The following is a 19,242-nucleotide window of genomic DNA, read 5'->3' on the forward strand; positions in this document are numbered from 1 at the left end:
AATTCTAAGTACACATCATGCTTGCAAATTCTTCATATTTCAAGTTGACTAGATGATCATGGATAGTAGAAGCAATTTGTCCTAGATGTCATTCCCCTCACTGCAAGCTTGGTAGGTGTGTGTATTGACACACACACACACACACACACTGTTTTGAAAATATTTCACATGCAACCTTTCAATCTATCTCCATAGCTGTTGTTTTTAAAGTGGAGGGCCAGTTTAATAGGAGACCTTATAGTCCCTTTTGCATTCACCAATAAGGATCTTACACATATTTTATTTCTTTAGTTGATTTGATTTATTCCATTTTCATAATATTAATTTCTTATTCTGCAATTGTCTTCATGGCAGTCAGATTGTTCTTCAGTTGGTGGTGATTGTCATTTTGATATAATGTATTATGTTCTTTGTTTTGAAAAATATGTACTGACAACAAGGCAAAATTAATAACAACCTCTCAGTCAATATTAATTCCCCTCAGCACAGTTCTGTGTCCCTCTAAAATTCATCTGAATTTCATTGATTAAATAAATCACAAATACACCATTTGGGCCTAATTCCTATTGTTAATTGCAATTAGAACCAACCCAATGAATAAATGGAATCAAGATAAGTGCTTGATCTATGAAATTTCTGAGATGTAGAGATTGGATATTCTTATTTAGATTATCCACTGAATGGTTTAAAGCATTTGAGGAGGCCATCTTGGAAGGATGAGATTTGCCTGTAGAGTAAGTCATGACTATTCACACAAACAATGATGATATCATATTCAGATAGGTTATGATTTCTTTACTTGATCTGATTTTAAAATGTTTTTTTTTGTTTTCTCATCAGATTTTCTTCTTGAAAAACTTTATGAATAATTTGTTTAGTTTAAAACCCAGGAACATCTCGACTAAGCATATGTTTATAGTTGAATAGCGATCACCATAATTCATAACACAAAACAAATACCAGTTTTTAAAAACATGACATTACCTTTAGAATTCAGACATTACCTTTAGAATTCTGCCATCTGAAGTTCCAACAAAAACTACAGTCTTCCCATTCTCTACTGTAAAGGTAACTGCAGTTAAATTTATACCATCTTTTTTCAGTAACGGTTCTGCAGAAATGCCCTCTTTGCTCCCTAAAGGGTATGGTAAATGTTCGGAACCACATGGAAAGGTTTGGCTTGAATTCTAAGAAAGAAAAAAGTCAGAACAGAAACAACAGATGTTAACACTTGAATACTGAAACTAGCTTTCATCTGCAAACTACATTGCCTGATCTGCAGTACCTTTCATGTTTCAAACCAGAGAAGTCAGCCAAAGCAGAGCACCTGATGAACCAACCTGGACACAGCATATTATTTGAGAACACGGAAATGCTGAACCACTCTAACAACTATCATGTCAGACTACACAGAGAAACCATTGAAATCCACAATTATGTGGACAATTTCAACAGAAAGGAAGAAACCATGAAAATGAACAAAATCTGGTTATTAGTTCTAAAAAAACTCTAAAATTATAACAGTAAATAAAAAACAAAACTCAAATACAGGGGAACTCCAGAAAAGAAACAATCAAACACCTAATCACCTCTCAACAGAGGAATTTCCCAGGCAGTAACAAGTCACACCTAAAAATGTCAGGCCATCAAATGCTAATCAAGGTGGCCAACTGAAACATCCACACCTAGATCCAACAGAAGACAGTTTTTTTTCCTCCCACCCTGGACCTTCCACAGATATATAAACCCAATTTTCCTAATTTCTAACGACCTCACAACTTCTGAGGATGCTTGCCACAGATGCAGACAAAATGTCAGGAGAGAATGTCTCTAGAACATGGCCATACAACCCAAAAAACCTACAACAACCCAGTGATTCTGGCCATAAAAGCCTTCAACAATACAGAAAACTACACTGTTCTGCAAGAGTGTGACATTCTTAAGGACACACTTAATTTCAGATGCAAGGGAAACCATAAACTTGTTGCAAATACTCTGACAATAAAATTATTTCATCCTGAATTTCTTAGTTTGTATTTCCAAGTGTTTTCACTAATTTGAATCTGCCCTATTTGGGCACTTCTAAAACAACAGTATGGACAAATTTACATCTCGCTTCTGAAAGTGAACAGTATAAAGATAAAAATAAAATGTTTTGCAAGTTGGAAGATTAATCTTAATATAGAGAAATGTACTATATTATTACAAGACACAAAGGGGAGATTGTAAATGATATGCAGATATATGTTTGAAACCAATTACTCATGACCTCTGTTGAAGTTACAGTGGTTTAGCTCCCAGCCATTGGGCCTCATATTTCGCAGAATGAAGATACGTATACAAAACACTACATAATTGCTCACTGTTTCTTGACATCATGAGGATAAAGTTCATCTGAAGATATGTGAATAGTTATTACATTACCTGGTGAGATGCAGTCATACAGGGAGCCTGTTCTGTTCTAAATGGCTTGTAAAAAACATCTCGATCATCCTTCATATAGCATTTTTCCCGGTTTTGCTCCATTTTTTCATTAATTGCCTTCAAGGAAAACCTACACATGGCACATTCCAAGGAGCCTTTCCCCATTCTCCTGAAGAGTCCAATAAGCATTGTGTCCTGTGATGAAACTTCATTATCCTGTCCTGGAATCTGCCCAGGTATGGAGGCATAGATGGCATTACTTTGGTTGTAAGGTCCACTTCCATCTTGACATTCCAAGTCCATTTCAAAGTAGGAATGATAAGATTCGTCATCTTTACAGAGACGCCCAATTAGCGTTCGGTTAATAGTGCCGGGATTATTATTCTGATTGAAAATGAAATACACAAAATTATTTTTTTCAAAGACATATAGAAACTGTTGTGAACTTGCAGACGGGTATGCTGATTTAATAGCTGCATGATCTGCATACAGTTCGAAAATCTCTCTATTATCTCCATTAAAAAGCTGTCGAGTGCTGATTATGACCCCGTTGTCATTTAGTCCATTTCCCTTTCCCACAAACATCATTCGACCTCTTTTCAGAGACGTGATCAACCCCACTGTGATGACATTCTCATCATTGCTGGCAACAAATGATTTTTCTCCACTGCCATTCTCATAGTACGTTGTGTTTGCAATGTTCTCCAGCTCTCTGATGGAACATATGCCTTTAAACAAGCTCCCACAAACCACAATTTTTCTCTCTTGCATATCCAGCAAAAGTATCTTGTTATAATTGCCAGTCATTTTTGCTTCAGTGCACTGGTTTTCATCAATGGGAGGTGTGCATTTTTTGTTATCCAAATGTGGTCCAGTTGACACTTCCTCCACTGATGGATAGGGTTTCAAGTCTTTTGTGAGTTGATACAGGGTGTTCAGCGCTCCTAAATAGACTGTCCCCGTTTCATGGTTCACTGTCAGGTGGCTCAGTTCTGTCTTACTCTGGAATGAATCCCAGTTCTTAGACTTTGATCCAAAGGTAACACAAGAATAGCTCAGAATGCTCAGTGTCCAAATCCATACAGCCATTTCTGTTCAATACCTGAAAGGTAAAAAGAGATATATTACAGATCAGCTAAAATAGAATAAATATCTTCTGAAGATGATAGCATCTGAAAGGAGTAATTCAAGGAGAGCATACTCCAATACAGAGTGCACAGAAAGTGTCAACTGTAAGCCAAAATAAAGTAGTTTAGCAAGGCCCAGAGCGGATAGTCATTGGATGTGATGTAGCTGACAAAATTATCACTTTTCATCCCATTTGTTTGTTTTTAGCTTTTGCTCCAAGATGACCTTGTTCCCTCCCAACGGTGCAGGATACACTAAGCAAACATGAGGCAGAGCAGAACCAGAAATACAGAAAAACAAGAGGCAGGAGGTAGAGGTTACTTTCTAACTGAAAGCTTTGACATCTTTGCCAATTTTAACTGCTGTATACATTTATAATCTGCTGCTTACATTTATAATCTGCCACTCTAAAACAGTGCATTTTCTCAAGGGTGTTTCCAGCAATTTTTTGAATTAAATCAAGCAATTACCCATCCCAACTTCTTAAAGCAACAGTATAAAATATGCAATAAAAAGACCAACAGGTTGTAAAGTACTACTACTGTGTCTAGTTAGACTGACAACTGGTACATTGTTTAAAAGACAAGTTTCTTAAATTGTTATGGATGTCAGTATAGATCACAGTAAGATTTAAAATTTGCATTATTTAACAAAATAACTTGGGAATGTTTAGAATGTTAATCTTGAATAAGATCAAGATAATTATCTCTGATCACACTCTTTGTGTGCATGCTAATAACATAAATGCCATACAAGACTGTCAAGGACTGTGTTTCTCTTTGGAATTACTGCATTCGTAATAGAAACCTTTTGCCTATGAAACTTGTCAAAGCCAGTACCAATGAGCTATAGATATGACTTGTGAAAAAAAGAGAAATTTGTATCCTTGGCCTCATAATTGTCAATTAGGTATCTGGTAGCTGGGAACAGAACTATATAATATAAAAAAGGATAGGGCTGCCATAACAAATGACAGCCCTAATTCCATCTCTCTCTCTTTCTGCATCTCCAGAATATAGTACAATATCAGCATACTGAAGAACTGATATCATCATATTGCTTTTTTTTCACTAATGGCAGTTAACTCATTTTGTAACTTGGCAATTATTTGAAGAAACGTAAGGGAAACATTATAGAGCAGCATTTCTCAATGGGGGGGGGGGGGTCACAAGGGGGGTGTCAAAGGGGTCACCAAAGACCATCAAAAACAGTATTTTCTGTTGGTCATGGGCGTTCTGTGTGGAAATTTGGCCCAATTCTATCATTGGTGGGGTTCAGAATGCTCTTTGATTGTAGGTGAACTATAAATCCTAGCAACTATAACTCCCAAATGTCAAGTTATTTTCCCCAAACTGCACCAGTGTTGAAATTTGAGCATATTGAGTATTTCTACCAAGTTTGGTCCAGATCCATCATTGTTTGAGTCCACAGTGCTCTCTGGATGTAGGTGAACTACAACTCCTAAACTCAAGCTCAACGCCTACCAAAACCTCCCAGTATTTTCTGTTGGTCATGGGAGTTCTGTGTACCAAATTTGGTTCAATTGCATCGCTGGTGGAGTTCAGAATGCTCTTTGATTGTAGGCTTGCTATAAATCCCAGAAAATTACAACTCCCAAATGACAAAATGACAAAATCTCCTTTCAACCTCTCCAGTATTCAAATTTGGGCGTATTGGGTATTTGTGCCAAATTTGGTGCAGTTAATGAAAATATATACTTCCCACATATCAGATATTTACATTATGATTCATAACAGTAGCAAAATTAAGTTATGAAGAAACAATGAAAATAATTTTAGGGTTGGGGGGTCACCACAACACGAGGAACTGTATTAAGTGATCACAGCATTAGGAAGGTTGAGAATCACTGTTATAGAGTATGAAAACATAAAACACTAAGTACAATTCTGTTGTTAGCATTCTGCATGCAATTGTTGATATTTTGTTCCTGACACCATCAACACCAAATGTGAAGCAAGATGTGGAAACTGCACAAATCAACTGATGGGTGGGGAAACACTGAATAAACTATTAGCTTCCTATTCCTCAAGACATTTTAAAAAATATCTGTTTACTGAGATGATGAAAGTGCATCTATTGACACCATTTCTTTTTTTATTTATAAAAGAAGCTTTGAGGAATTTCTTCACAAAAGGCTAATGGTTTCGCAGCTATGTAATTAATTCCTAACAGAAATAAAATGAATGAGTGTAAGATTAAAACTCTTTTTCTCCAACTATTCTTTCTAAGAATCAGAGCCAAATGACATAAGATATCAGATACATTAGTAGTTTTGGAGGCAGTTAAATATGAAATGTCTCCAACCATACAAAAAGATGAGGCAGGATTCTGATTTGGTGGAAAAGATGCGACAGACATATGACTAAAGAATGGTACACCCCTTGCTGGGATGGTCCTCCTCTTCTGGCATGCATACAGCTTCTGGAAAGCCACATGTGGAGTGATGAGGAAGCAAGAGAAAACCCCCTTAGCCAGCCAAATGAGTTGAATTAACCCTGTTGGTCAATGGGGTTACAGATATCACAGCCAGATCTATCCTTGGATAAAGGATACTATTGTGAGAAGGTGCCCTTTTCTCATCCCTGTGGCTTATCTTTCTCCAGCCCAGCTTCTCTTCTCTCTAGTCACATGCCCGTGACTATATGAAATTGAACAATTGCTGATTCCATATCACAATGTCTATGTCATTCTTTTTCTCTAACCAAAAGCATTACATAATTTACTTAGATTTTTAAAAGTCTCATGACCTAGCAGTTTTAAGGAACTATTATTGTTATCTATGACCAATGAAGTGTGGGTCATGGACTTTCCTATATAATGTCAGCTTAACCTTAAATTCCCAAAGCATAGTGACCAACTTTATAGGGAGATATGCAACTACAGTATGACCACTTATCTGTGGAGAAAATGTTCCAAGACACCCTATGGATACCAGAAACCATGGACAATAGTGAACCCTTTATTTTAAATATACTTGGATTAGAGGCACATCATATAATATCACTGGAAGACCTAGAGAGGCCCACAAACTCTTGGGGAAGAGTATCAGAGAGTGATTAAGTGAAACTGTGGCTATTGAATCCATGGATAAGGGAGCTGTACTGTAGTGAGAACTAGTGAGATATGCAAAATACTCTGAACAAAAACTATTATGTAAATAATATTCTAGTTTAAGTAATGGATAAATCATCCATATTTTCTTTTTTCATAGCTCAGCCACAGAACATGTTGAACACTACTCGGCTAACAGTGTGATCAACTAACAGCAGTTGCTTGAAATATTTCCCCAAGCTTTCACACTTAGTAGCAAGCCAGTAGGCTTGGTTGATTTAAAAAACAAAGAACTTCAAAACTCATTTCAGATGCTGGTGTTTTGATTCGGAATTGAATTCTGAATTTTTCCTAAAAAATGTTTTTGAATTTTCCAAACTTTCCAAAATGCTTTGTTAAAGTTGATTTCACACCTTTAGGAAGAATATTTTGACTATATGGGATTTGTAGTGTCTTTTCTGGCAACGCAAGGCAAACAAAGGAAACAAACAGAGAGAGGCCTTTGTGGTTCTGAAAGTTGATTTCACACCTTTAGGAAGGATAGTTTGTGTTCAAAGAGTGGCTTGAATTGATTGGAGAGCTCGTTCTATTGTGGCAATGTACAACACAGAGGCCAGGCCAGAGAAACCTGCTGCAACGCTGGGGCTTTTTCAAATGTTGGGAATGCTTTGTTTCCTCCGTGCTGTTCCTTCCTTCCACCCATGCCATGCCACACACCCTCACACCCCAATATTACTCACCCACATGTCGCCCACCCATCCCAAACCTCAACAGCAACAATACACAAGTGGCAAGGCAGGCAGCCCAGCCAGGCAACAGTCCTTCTCCACTTGCCCTGCTCTTCCAACCGCTCTTCTTCCAACTTCCCTTCACTACCTCTCTTCCCTTTCCCTTCTCCCTTCTCCCTTCCCTTCCCAGCTCTGAATGAGCCTCTGAGCCATGTGCTGAACTTTATATAGCACAATGGCTGTGTGAGGAAGTATTAATCTTCTTTAATGCCACCAATATTCTGTGAGGAACCTTCTTTTAAATATCAATTAAGCTGCCACCAATATGTTTAGAGACGCTGGTTTATGTCTCTGTTTATCTTTAGTTGTGTTGTGAGGTGACTTTGGTAGTATGGACTGCACCAAGCATAAAAGCAATGGAGGAGGCAGGTTTGAAATACAAAGAGAACAAGTTTTATTGTTAACAGAACGTAATTGTTGCAGTTTTGAGAATGTGAACTTGGCACAAGGCTTGATGTTACAAAATGGCTGGTTTGAGTTACATTCAAGCTTCTGGTGTTACAATTCTATAAACTCCTTCTTTAGTGAAGTGCTTTTATTACTTCAGAGTTCCCTATTGTGAATATTCCACACTGTTTGTCCTATACTCGGATCAAACCACTGATCACCAGTCTTTCCTTACTGGCGATCCTTAAAACCCCTTCTGTTAGATTCTTTTAACCTAAGCAATCTAACAAGGTAACACCTTCAGCTCTCTTGCTGAAGAAATATTCACAAATCCTAAGAACTAACTGAATTCTCCACAGCTTCACAACCCAGAGCCCTAACTGACTCTGATCCTCTTCCCCGGGTCTCATCCACCGGACTAAACTACTTTCCCAGAGTCCTTTCTTGACTCTGCCAGAGTCCTATTTGACTCTGCTCCTCTTCTCAGGGTCTCTTCCTCCTGACTGAATATTAACTGACGCTTTCAAACCTTTTATTCCTTAAACTCCGCCCACCTCCTCTGAGGCTTTGTTACCATGGCAACCTATCTCTCTCAGCTAGGCCCTGGCAACAAATGTAATACATAAATACAGATTCAAACACATTATAGATAACACTTTATAATAAACAATATAAATACAGTTTAAACACAGTACATTAAACACTCTATAATAAACATTTCTCTACACCTTCCCCCCCAGAAAAATATTTTTGCACATTTCTTAATCCTAGAATAGCAAAAATAATCTCACATATTATTTAACAATAATATACATACATCAATTCTGAAAGGGAAACACATCACAGTTAAGTACATTTCAACTATACATATATACAAACCTTTAACCTATGGAATCCTAGATAAGGCGTCCGCAACTAAATTTCGTTTACCTGAAACATGTTTTATGTCAAATATGAAATCTTGTAAACCCAAACTCCATCTTAACAATTTGTTATTCGTACCCTATAGATTTTCTAACCATTTTCATTTGTTGACATATTACATTTATCAGAATGCCAATTGTTACTTAAAACTTCCACAACCTCTCTTTTCTGAGGTAGGGACAATTCTACATTCATATCTACCCGATCTAAATTTTTGTTCTGTTCACGATCACCCTCCCAAAAAGAAAAGGGACCGGATTCCTCTTCTGAAACAACAAAACATACATTCGCAGACCTTTTAACATAAGGCTTTAACATATTTACATGGACTCTTCTTTCTACATTGGATTGTTCATCAAAAATATCATAGTTTATGTGGTTGTGTCTTCTGATGACCTTCCATGGTCCAGACCAATCCAATTGAAGCTTGTTGGCCTTGTTGGGAGATAAAAATAAAACTTCATCTCCGATGTCGAAGACCTTTGGCTTAGCAGTAGAGTCATAATAGTCTTTCTGTTTCTGCTGAGCCGCAAGCAAATGTTCTTGAGCAATGTCTCTAGCCAGCTGCATTGTTGCTTGAAGATCTCTTAAATACTCCGTCACTGGAACAGGATCCGTCGCCGGACTTTCTTCCCAATATTCTCTTAACAGATCTAACGGACCACGAGCTTTCCTTCCAAACAGCAATTCAAATGGACTGTAGCCGGTGCTGTCATGAGGGACGGTCCTATAGGCGAACAGCAGTTGTTGTAACTTGACGTCCCAGTCATAAGGCCTTTCCTGACTGTAAGACTTTATCATTTTGACTAAAGTCTTGTTCATATTCTCAACCAGTCCATTTGTCTGCGGATGATATGCTGTGGAAGTCAGGTGTCTAATTCCACATAACTCCAGCAATTTCGACATAAGCTTGGAAGTAAACTGTGTTCCCAAATCCGAGACCAGTTCTCTGGGATATCCAGTTCTTCCCCAAATGGACAGCAGGGCATTTGCAATTGTAGTTGTTTCGATGTTAGTCAGAGCTACAGCCTCTGGATATCTTGTGGCGTAGTCAATCATGGTTAAAATGTAACGGTAACCACGTCTGCTTGGTTTACAGAGAGGACCTACAATGTCAATGCCTACTCTGTAAAATGGTTCTCCAATTATTGGCATAGGGATCATAGGAGCTTTAACTTTATCCCTTCCAGTGCTCAATCTCTGGCAGATGTCACAAGACTGGCAAAACTCTTTGATCCTCTGGAACATGCCAGGCCAATAAAAGTTTTTAGTGATCCTTTTCGTGGTTTTTCTTATGCCCAAATGTCCACCTTGAGGGTTTTCGTGTGCCACCCTCATCAGCTGTTCTCTAAAACCTTGAGGCACTACAATTTGACTACATGTCACTGATCTTTCTGTCGAGTTTACACTTTTGGATTCTCTATATAAGACACCATTCTTCAGTATAAACTCGGAGGGCTGTTCTTCTGTCAACACTGTGGGGTTTTGAGCTAAAGCAAATAGAGGCTTCAGAGATCCATCGGCTCTCTGTTCCTGCCGAATCTCCTCAACTCCTCCTGTCTTCTTAACAAGCTCAGCCACTGTAGCACTGGCTTCTGGGCTCTCATCCCCATCTTGTTGTATGGCAAATCACAGGGCTTTCTGTTCAGGGCTTTCATTTTTACATTCTTTCTCCCCACACGCCATCTTACAGTATTTAATCTCCTCAGCCAAATCATTTCCAATTAAACATTGGTATGGTATGTCAGGACTGACTGCAAAATCCCACATACCCTTCCATCCTTCATATTCTATTGGAAAAGTTACCACGGCTGGTGGAATCGCCGGTCCTAAACCTTTTAGTTTTATTTCAGAGGTTGGCTGCTGAAACTTCTGAGGTATTATTTCGGGATGCACTATGCACACTTCGGAACCTGTATCTCTGAGTCCTTTCCTGTCTTTGTTATCAATAGAAATGGTTTCTAAGTAGTCCTTAGATGGGCTGCCTGACAGGATGAACAAACATTGTTTCTCTTGAGGCTCTGAGCTTGAACTCTCTTTTGAAACAGTATCTGCTTCTGCCCTTGGTGTTTCTTTCATTTTATTCACAAAGAGGGTTGTTTTCTCCTTCCTTAACAAGGGACATTGATATTTTAAATGATTCCATTCTCCACATTGATAGCACCGTCGTTTTACCTCAGGAGCAGTTGGTCTTATTACACTCTGCCTCCTACAGATGGTGTCTTCTAAGTCAGCACCCTTTTCTTGCTGTGGGCGCTTTTGTTGTGAATAAAATGGCTGCCTGTTTGTTCTTTGGTCATTTGGCAGATCTTCCCTTTTGAATCCTTCTTTCAAGGTTGTTATTTGATCTGCCATAACCGCTGCCTCTACAATAGTGGATGGCTTGCGATCTTGAATCACCCAGCGAATATCATAAGGCACTAACTGAAAAAACTGTTCCAGCTTTAAAAGTTCCCTCAGCTGTTGATAATCTTCCACCTCAGACGTCTTTATCCAATTATCGAACAGTTGAGATAATCTTGAGGCCACCTGAGCAAAGCTTTGAGTTTTATCTTTCTTTAAGGATCTGAACTTAAATCTATAATATTCCGGAGTCAATCTAAACTCTTGTTGAATCTGTTTCTTAAACAGATCATAGTCTCTATAAGATTCTTCAGGCAACTGTCCATAAATCTGCAAAAGTTTCCCACTTATCTGTGGCCTAAGGTATGTCATCCATTTTTCCTTAGCCACTCCAAAATCTCGACAACATCTCTCAAAAGATATTAGGAATTTCTCTGGACAATCGTCCTTGGTATATTTTGGGAATTTCTTCATCAAATCTGGGGTATCCCCTCCAGATCTCCCTTCCTGAACATCATTGGATGTTTGAGACAAAGCCAATCTTTGTTTCTCTAGCTCAAACTCCATTCTCTTCAATTCTAACTCCTGTTCAAATTCTCTCACTCTTTGTCTTTCCTCAAATTCTCTTTGTTTCGCCTCTCTCTCCATCTCCAACTCTCTCTCTCTTTGTCTTTCTTTTGCCTCCATTTCCAGTTCTCTCTCTCTTTGTTTTTCTTCAAATTCTCTCTCTCTTCGTTTCTCTTCCATTTCTCTCTCTCTTTGTCTTTCTTCCATCTCCAATCGTTTCATCTCTAATTTGTACTTAAGAGCCATTTCTGACATAGGCACTAGCTCTGTCTCTGCCTCAGAGCTCGAACTTTCTTCTTGGTCTCCCTCTCTTTCCTCAGCCAGCTTTCTCTGCCGCCTGGTAGCCATGTTTTCAACAACTTTTACCTCACAACTTATTCCTAAATTAAACTTAAGGCACTCGATTAGTTGTTACACGAATCCCGTCGTCTGCCACCAAAAACTATGTAAAGAAGCGCTAATCCCACTAGATGCCACCAAAATTATGTGAGGAAGTATTAATCTTCTTTAATGCCACCAATATTCTGTGAGGAACCTTCTTTTAAATATCAATTAAGCTGCCACCAATATGTTTAGAGACGCTGGTTTATGTCTCTGTTTATCTTTAGTTGTGTTGTGAGGTGACTTTGGTAGTGTGGACTGCACCAAGCATAAAAGCAATGGAGGAGGCAGGTTTGAAATACAAAGAGAACAAGTTTTATTGTTAACAGAACGTAATTGTTGCAGTTTTGAGAATGTGAACTTGGCACAAGGCTTGATGTTACAAAATGGCTGGTTTGAGTTACATTCAAGCTTCTGGTGTTACAATTCTATAAACTCCTTCTTTAGTGAAGTGCTTTTATTACTTCAGAGTTCCCTATTGTGAATATTCCACACTGTTTGTCCTATACTCGGATCAAACCACTGATCACCAGTCTTTCCTTACTGGCGATCCTTAAAACCCCTTCTGTTAATTCTTTTAACCTAAGGAATCTAACAAGGTAACACCTTCAGCTCTCTTGCTGAAGAAATATTCACAAATCCTAAGAACTAACTGAATTCTCCACAGCTTCACAACCCAGAGCCCTAACTGACTCTGATCCTCTTCCCCGGGTCTCATCCACCGGACTAAACTACTTTCCCAGAGTCCTTTCTTGACTCTGCCAGAGTCCTATTTGACTCTGCTCCTCTTCTCAGGGTCTCTTCCTCCTGACTGAATATTAACTGACGCTTTCAAACCTTTTATTCCTTAAACTCCGCCCACCTCCTCTGAGGCTTTGTTACCATGGCAACCTATCTCTCTCAGCTAGGCCCTGGCAACAAATGTAATACATAAATACAGATTATAGATAACACTTTATAATAAACAATATAAATACAGTTTAAACACAGTACATTAAACACTCTATAATAAACATTTCTCTACAGCTGCCATGCCGAAACCCTTCCCCTCCCCAAAACTTCTCCCCTCATTGGCTGGAAGGCAAGCAGCTTGCATGCTGGGAGGCTGCTTGCCTCCAAACGCTGGCTCGCTTCTGACTCACTTCCTGAGTCATATCATAAATGGCGAAGAAAGCTTCAAAAGGGCAAAGGAACTTCCTGTATTCAAATTAACTTTGAAATTGCTTCAAAAAGGTAACTTTTCCAACTTTATTCCGAATTGCGAGTATTCTGATGACACCTAACCATGCCTACAAGCCAGGAATGGAAGAATAGGTTACCAATAGGTAACCATGTATCATGGTTTGTGAGAACCATGTATTTTGCTAGCAACATATAGGCAGTAAAACCGGGATAGTCCAGATCAGTTATTATGCTTGGCTATAACTGTGTGACCCTCTGGATGTTGGATAGCAACTCCACTCAGTGCTATCTTACAGACCAAGAGGGAGGGATTATGAGAATTGCAGGTCAGCAACATCTGGAGAACCCATGGTTTATATACTGCATTCAGACTAGCTATATTTTTCCTATTTTATATAATTTTATATGTTTAGTTTACACATTAAATTTTTATTCTCTGCTTCCAAAAGGCCTTGTAACAAAATAAAATCAAGATACTGCTTCAGATTTTGGTTACAATTACTTTTCATTACAAAGTTCACACATTAACAGTGTTAGTTGCCTTGAATAATTTCTTCTGTCCCTTCTCTGAGGTTTTTCTACAGTTTTGACACCTGCTTCTGTTGCTCTGATGCCTTCCTACATCAATAATTACTTGAGCCCCAGCTGGTTTTTTTTACTAAGCTCTAATATACAATCAATAAGGCCGATTAATGAACTCACAAGCAACAGCATACTGTGGAGTACACACACCTTCAGAAACAACCAATACTCTACCAGCTATTACAGAACACTAATTCAATATGCATGCAAGCCTGGCAGATGGCACATTGGCAGCTGTGCCCATATTAAAAACAGAAGAAACAAAATTGCTGAAGCATTGGTTGCAGAGGTGGGGGAAGAGTTTTATTTCCATCAAATTGAAGAAGACAAATTAAAGTATGAGTTGAAGAGACTTGTTTGCAATTTCATGAACTTTGGCTTGTGGATTCCCTGAATTGAGGTACACATTGAGCATCCCTTTTCTGGAATTCAAAAATCTGAAAGCCTTCCAAATCCAAGACTGTCAACATGTAAAGCTGGTAGTGACATTGTTGCTTTCTGATGGTTCAATGTATGCAAACATTGTTTCATTGGTCAAAGATCACCAGCCCAAAGAACTTCGGTGAATGTTACATTAGAATCTGTCTTGTGATGACAAATTTTTAACGTGACTGACAACAGCTTTCAGGATTTTTCAAGAATCTCATCCAGTACACAGGCAATTTTGGGCCTTTGTAAGGTGTTAATAATTGCAGAACCTAAAAGATCTTAGAAACAACATGTTGCAAGTAAAGATGCTGCTTGAAAGACTAACATTGTTAGATTTTAGGTATTGGCATCACTTCTTTGCATTGGAGATTGGGGAGCTTTTCTACTATTATTAAAGTTTTTCTTTATTTTCGCGTCAGGAGCAACTCCAAGTTGCTTCTGGTGTGAGAGAATTGGTCATCTGCTAGGACTTTGCCCAGGAGATGCCTGGATATTTTGATGTTTCATCATCCTTGTGGGAGGCTTCTCTCATGTCCCCACATTGTGAGCTGGAGCTGACAGAGGGAGCTCCTCCACACTCCCCCCAATTTCGAACTTCCAACCTGTCGGTCTTCAGTTCTGCCAGCATATGGTTTTAACCCATTGCACCACCAGGGGCTCCTATTTTAAAGTGATTTTAAAAGAAAGAATTAAAATTATGTTTATAATGTGAATAGTAAGCAATGTTAGTTGATGCTGTTGTTTTGGATGTTTCGTCGTGCTTTCAATTGACGACTCCTATGACAAATGGCCTCTATCATGACTTGAATTGTCATTCAATCTGATGTCCTATATTATATTAACTGATCCTGTTAATTTGTTCTGTTTCCATGATTTTTCCTATGCGATTATACATTGTCATCTACCTTACTAAATCACTTTATCCTTTAACTAGTTCACGTAGTGGTTTTCCTCCCCCCTCCAAAATTAGTCTGCTGTTATTGTTGTTGCTAGCTATTTTTGTTATGTTGTTTTATGCTGCTTTTATGCTGCTTTAATTGTCCTTGCTTTATTTTAATTGTATTCTGCCTGGGCTTGGGCCCCACGTAAGCCACCCCAAGTTACTTCGAGGAGATGGAGGCGGGGTAGAAAAATAAAGTTCTTCTTCTTCTTCTTCTTCTTCTTCTTCTTCTTCTTCTTCTTGTCATTTCTGTAGGCACAAGGGTTTTCTTGGCAAGATTTGCTCAGAGGTGGCTTGCCTTTCCCTTCCTCTGAGGCTCAGAGAGTGCAGTGTACACAAGGTCATCCAGTGGGTTTTCATAGCAGAAGAAAGATTCAAAACTTAGTGTGCAGAGCTGTTGGCCAATGTCTGAATCACACCACACTGGCTCCATGATGTTGCCTGTTACTTGCAAGCAATGAGCAATATTTTTAAAATTTAATTTTCCAAATGACATCTACAAAGCTAAGAACATATTGTTAAATAGAAAGTATGTTCTTATCACACCTTTTCAAAAAGATATAAGATACTTTGGGATTTAAAAAAAGGAATTTCTGGCAACGCTTGCTCTTGACTATAGAAAGGAATCTTTCTTTCTTTCTTTTAGGAGAGCGGGATTAGGCTAAGTACAGACATATCCCCTTGGGCGAGAGGAATGGAGAGAAGCAACTCATGGTAGGCCTGCAAAACCCAATTTATTATTCTAGGGGGAAATAACAGGAAGACTCCATATGATCCAACAGTCTTATTCCACTCATTAATCACACAGGCTTCTATAGCTGACATGACGTGGAAAGGTTTTGGAAAGCTCAAAGGAAGTTCAAGCCAGACCCAAAATCTCCAGACCAGCAAAGACAAATGCCAGGCCTCCAGAAACCACATTTTAAAATTTAAAAGAAAAAAAAAAACAATCCAAAAACCAGAACTGCTTTGCGGGTGGGGATAAACATCATGAAGTGCCAAAGGCAGAAGTGTGGAACTGTAAGGGAGAGAGGAGGGGAAGAAGAGAGGGAAGAGAACCTAGTTATTGGTGCCAGAACAGAAGTCTACGTTGGCAAGAAAGTAAACTGCTTAGTGGGAGGTAGGCACGAACTGCTGGAGTCATCAGCTCCACTGGCTAATGAGACCAAAAAAGTCAATATCCAATCTTCAGAAAGTTTCAGGCAAGAAAGGGAGAGTCATGTGCCCGTACCCAGAGACCATATTGACATTTCTAACAGCCCAGTAATTCTGCTCCTTGCTGGCAGCAGTTGCTGCATTTATGTCCAGATACATAACTGAGGGTAAGTGGCAGGGCACATTGCTTCCCTTGAGGTCTCCAACCAAGCCGCTGAACAGGAAAAGACTTAAAACCAAGCTGCTGAAGGAGAAAAGCTATAAAGACTGTGATTTAAGGAGAGCACCCAGACAAGCAGGCAGACACGCCAGACATGACTACAGCTCAGCTGCACTGAGCAAACTCCTTATATCCTTAGACAAAGAATTGTTCCCGATATTTTAGATAGCTCAACAACATGACCGAAAACATTTGTAAGCAGACTTGCAAAGGACGGAACAACAGATTTCAACCGACCAACCAACCAATCAACCAAACAGAGCACTGAAAAGACTGAAGAAACATGCTGTCTTTCAAACAGGCTCAAACACACTTTTTCTAAACAGAAAAGGTGTGTTTGAACATTCTTTTCAGAAATTGAACCCAATCCTCCAGGAGGGAGATCAATTCAAAGCCAATGGACATAAAGTCAGCCTCAGCAGTCCACAGTTCATGTGGAGAAGGGAAGTCAGGAAAAAAGACTGATGCTCATGCAGAAGTCAACACAACTAGGTTTAGCATTTGAAAGATGCATGTAGGAGACATCACGACTCTCTCTCTCTCCTTGACCTATATTATGGAATTCCAGGGCAGCGCATAAGAACATCAATTTAGACAGATTAGCACAATTTGAAACAATGTAAACTAATTAAAAAACATTTTACACTATTTAACAATTTTATAACACATTTAAAGTCAAAACAATTAAAAACACATGCACCCTCATTTTCGAGTAAATCAATTACAATCTGAAACCTTTAAGAAACAGCCATATACTTGATACCAAAATGAAGTTAGTGTTAAGATCAATCAGGTCTCCCAAAGGAAAGCCTTCCACAACTGGGGGGGGGGGGGGCACAGTTTAAAAGGCTTCCTTCTCATGGCTGTACCAGTGTGAAATGGAGGAGGCCCCATATCAACCCTTGGGATAAGTAGCCCTTTGACTTTTTACAAGCTGTTTATCAGATTCAAATGACTAAAAAGCACTATGCATTCAGAAAATACATGCATTGTCAGCTAGTGTAATTCTTTTCAGACCAATATGATATGGAATCTATATGGTATTCCAGTCAGCATGGGCTACTTCATATGTTTTGCAATGGCTGCAGTGTTCAAATCATCTTCAAGAGAAGTTCCACATTGCTGTGGGCTTTCAATCATTTCTAACTTATGGTTATCCTTACACAGTTTTTTTTCCTGGTGCTGAAAGTATATTGTCTGCTCAAGCTGACCCAGTGAGTTTCCATGGTCAAGTGAGGAACTGAACCCTAGTCTCCAGAGTCATAGTACAATGTTCAAACCACTACAGCATGTTGGTTCTCTTAGAGTACTCTAATTGGAAGTACATGACCTACTGTGTCTATGCCACCTCTGTCCCAGGAAAGTCAACAGATGGCAGACTATTCAAGGGTGACCTCAAGCACTCTGGGCCATGGAGTCAATTGGGCTTTTACTAACAAAACGATATACTTGTTCCCCTCAAGAATAGTACAACCATATCCAATAACGGCTATCCACCCAGTTTCTGGGTCTGAAGATGCCCTTTCCAGAGACTCCATCAAGTTATTGGCACTTATCCAACCCAAGACAGCATCCAGATCCTGGTGCAGTAACTGCACAGCCCCAGATAATTTTGATAACAAGGTAATGTAGAGGTGAATGCCATCTGTCAAACATTACTGCAAAAGATGAAAAGCATATCCAAAAGTCATGGCAAAAGCTATGATACAGCTTTGGATAGAATTTGAATGTACTAATATACACACTTGTGTATTTGCATGTGTGTGAAAATTTCAAAATAGTCAGTATTGAAACAGAAATACAACACATTTTGCCATAGTTGAAACGACTGTGAGAAGAAGACCTCTGTGCTAATTTTGAACTTTCATGGCTCACATTTTCCATTCTTATTATTTTTTTCTTCTTCAACCCTAATTTGGAATGGATAACCTTTTAAACAATAGATGCATTCAAACAAGAAGATCAAACCAGTCCATACTCCAGGAAATAATGCCTGGCTGCTCATTGGAGGGAAAGATATTAGAGGCAAAGATGAAGTATTTTGGCTACATAATGAGAAGACAGGAAAGCTTGGAGAAGACGATGGTGGGGAAAACAAGGAAAAAGGAAGAGGGGCCAACCAAGGGCAAGATGGATGGATAGTATCCTTGAAGTGACTGGCTTCACCCTGAAGGAGCTGGGGGTGTTGACGGCCAACAGGGAGCTTTGGCATGGGCTGGTTCATGAGGTCATGAAGAATAAACAACAAGCCTTCAAACATGTATAATACACTGCCATTTCAGTATTATATCATGGATATCTCTTGCAAAAATAATCTGGCTAAGGTGTGAGACAGGGCAATAGCATTTTTCCTTTACCGAGTTCTCTTAGGCCACTTCTATACAGCTGTACGGGTGCTTGGAAGGGCCCTTTGTGAGAGTTGCACTAGACACTACCTAGGTTATTCCTTGTACTCTCAATATAATCCTACTGCCAGCATGCTGTCAGAATGGAGCCCAACAGAGCCCCGCTGGAAGTAGCCTGCTAGCAGTGAGCTAGGATGGGGGAAAAAAAACACCATCTGATGAGGTGTTAAGTCACATTTACATCTGAGGCCCCTTCCACACAGCTGTATAAAACCCATATTGAACTGCATTGTATGGTAGTGTGGACTCAGGGCGCTTCCACACAGCCCTATATCCCAGAATATCAAGGCAGAAAATCCCACAATATCTGCTTTG

At 39.1% G+C, this 19,242-nt stretch overlaps 1 protein-coding gene across 3 annotated transcripts in view; it reads right to left on the minus strand.

Annotated features, from left to right (window-relative positions):
• PLXNB2 (plexin B2) overlaps positions 1 to 19,242 on the minus strand; it is a 402,707-nt gene that overhangs the window by 119,408 nt on the left and 264,057 nt on the right. For all 3 annotated transcript variants that reach the window (XM_060777770.2, XM_060777771.2, XM_060777772.2), the window contains 2 exons: positions 2,425 to 3,526; positions 1,005 to 1,187 (listed from right to left, as the gene is read on the minus strand). In XM_060777770.2, the coding sequence (XP_060633753.2) occupies positions 1,005 to 1,187; positions 2,425 to 3,513 (1,272 nt within the window). In that variant the 5' untranslated portion in view covers positions 3,514 to 3,526. The remainder of the gene's footprint in view (positions 1 to 1,004; positions 1,188 to 2,424; positions 3,527 to 19,242) is intronic.

The sequence above is a fragment of the Anolis sagrei genome, chromosome 5 (assembly GCF_037176765.1).
Source record: "Anolis sagrei isolate rAnoSag1 chromosome 5, rAnoSag1.mat, whole genome shotgun sequence".
NCBI classification, from domain to species: domain Eukaryota; kingdom Metazoa; phylum Chordata; class Lepidosauria; order Squamata; family Dactyloidae; genus Anolis; species Anolis sagrei.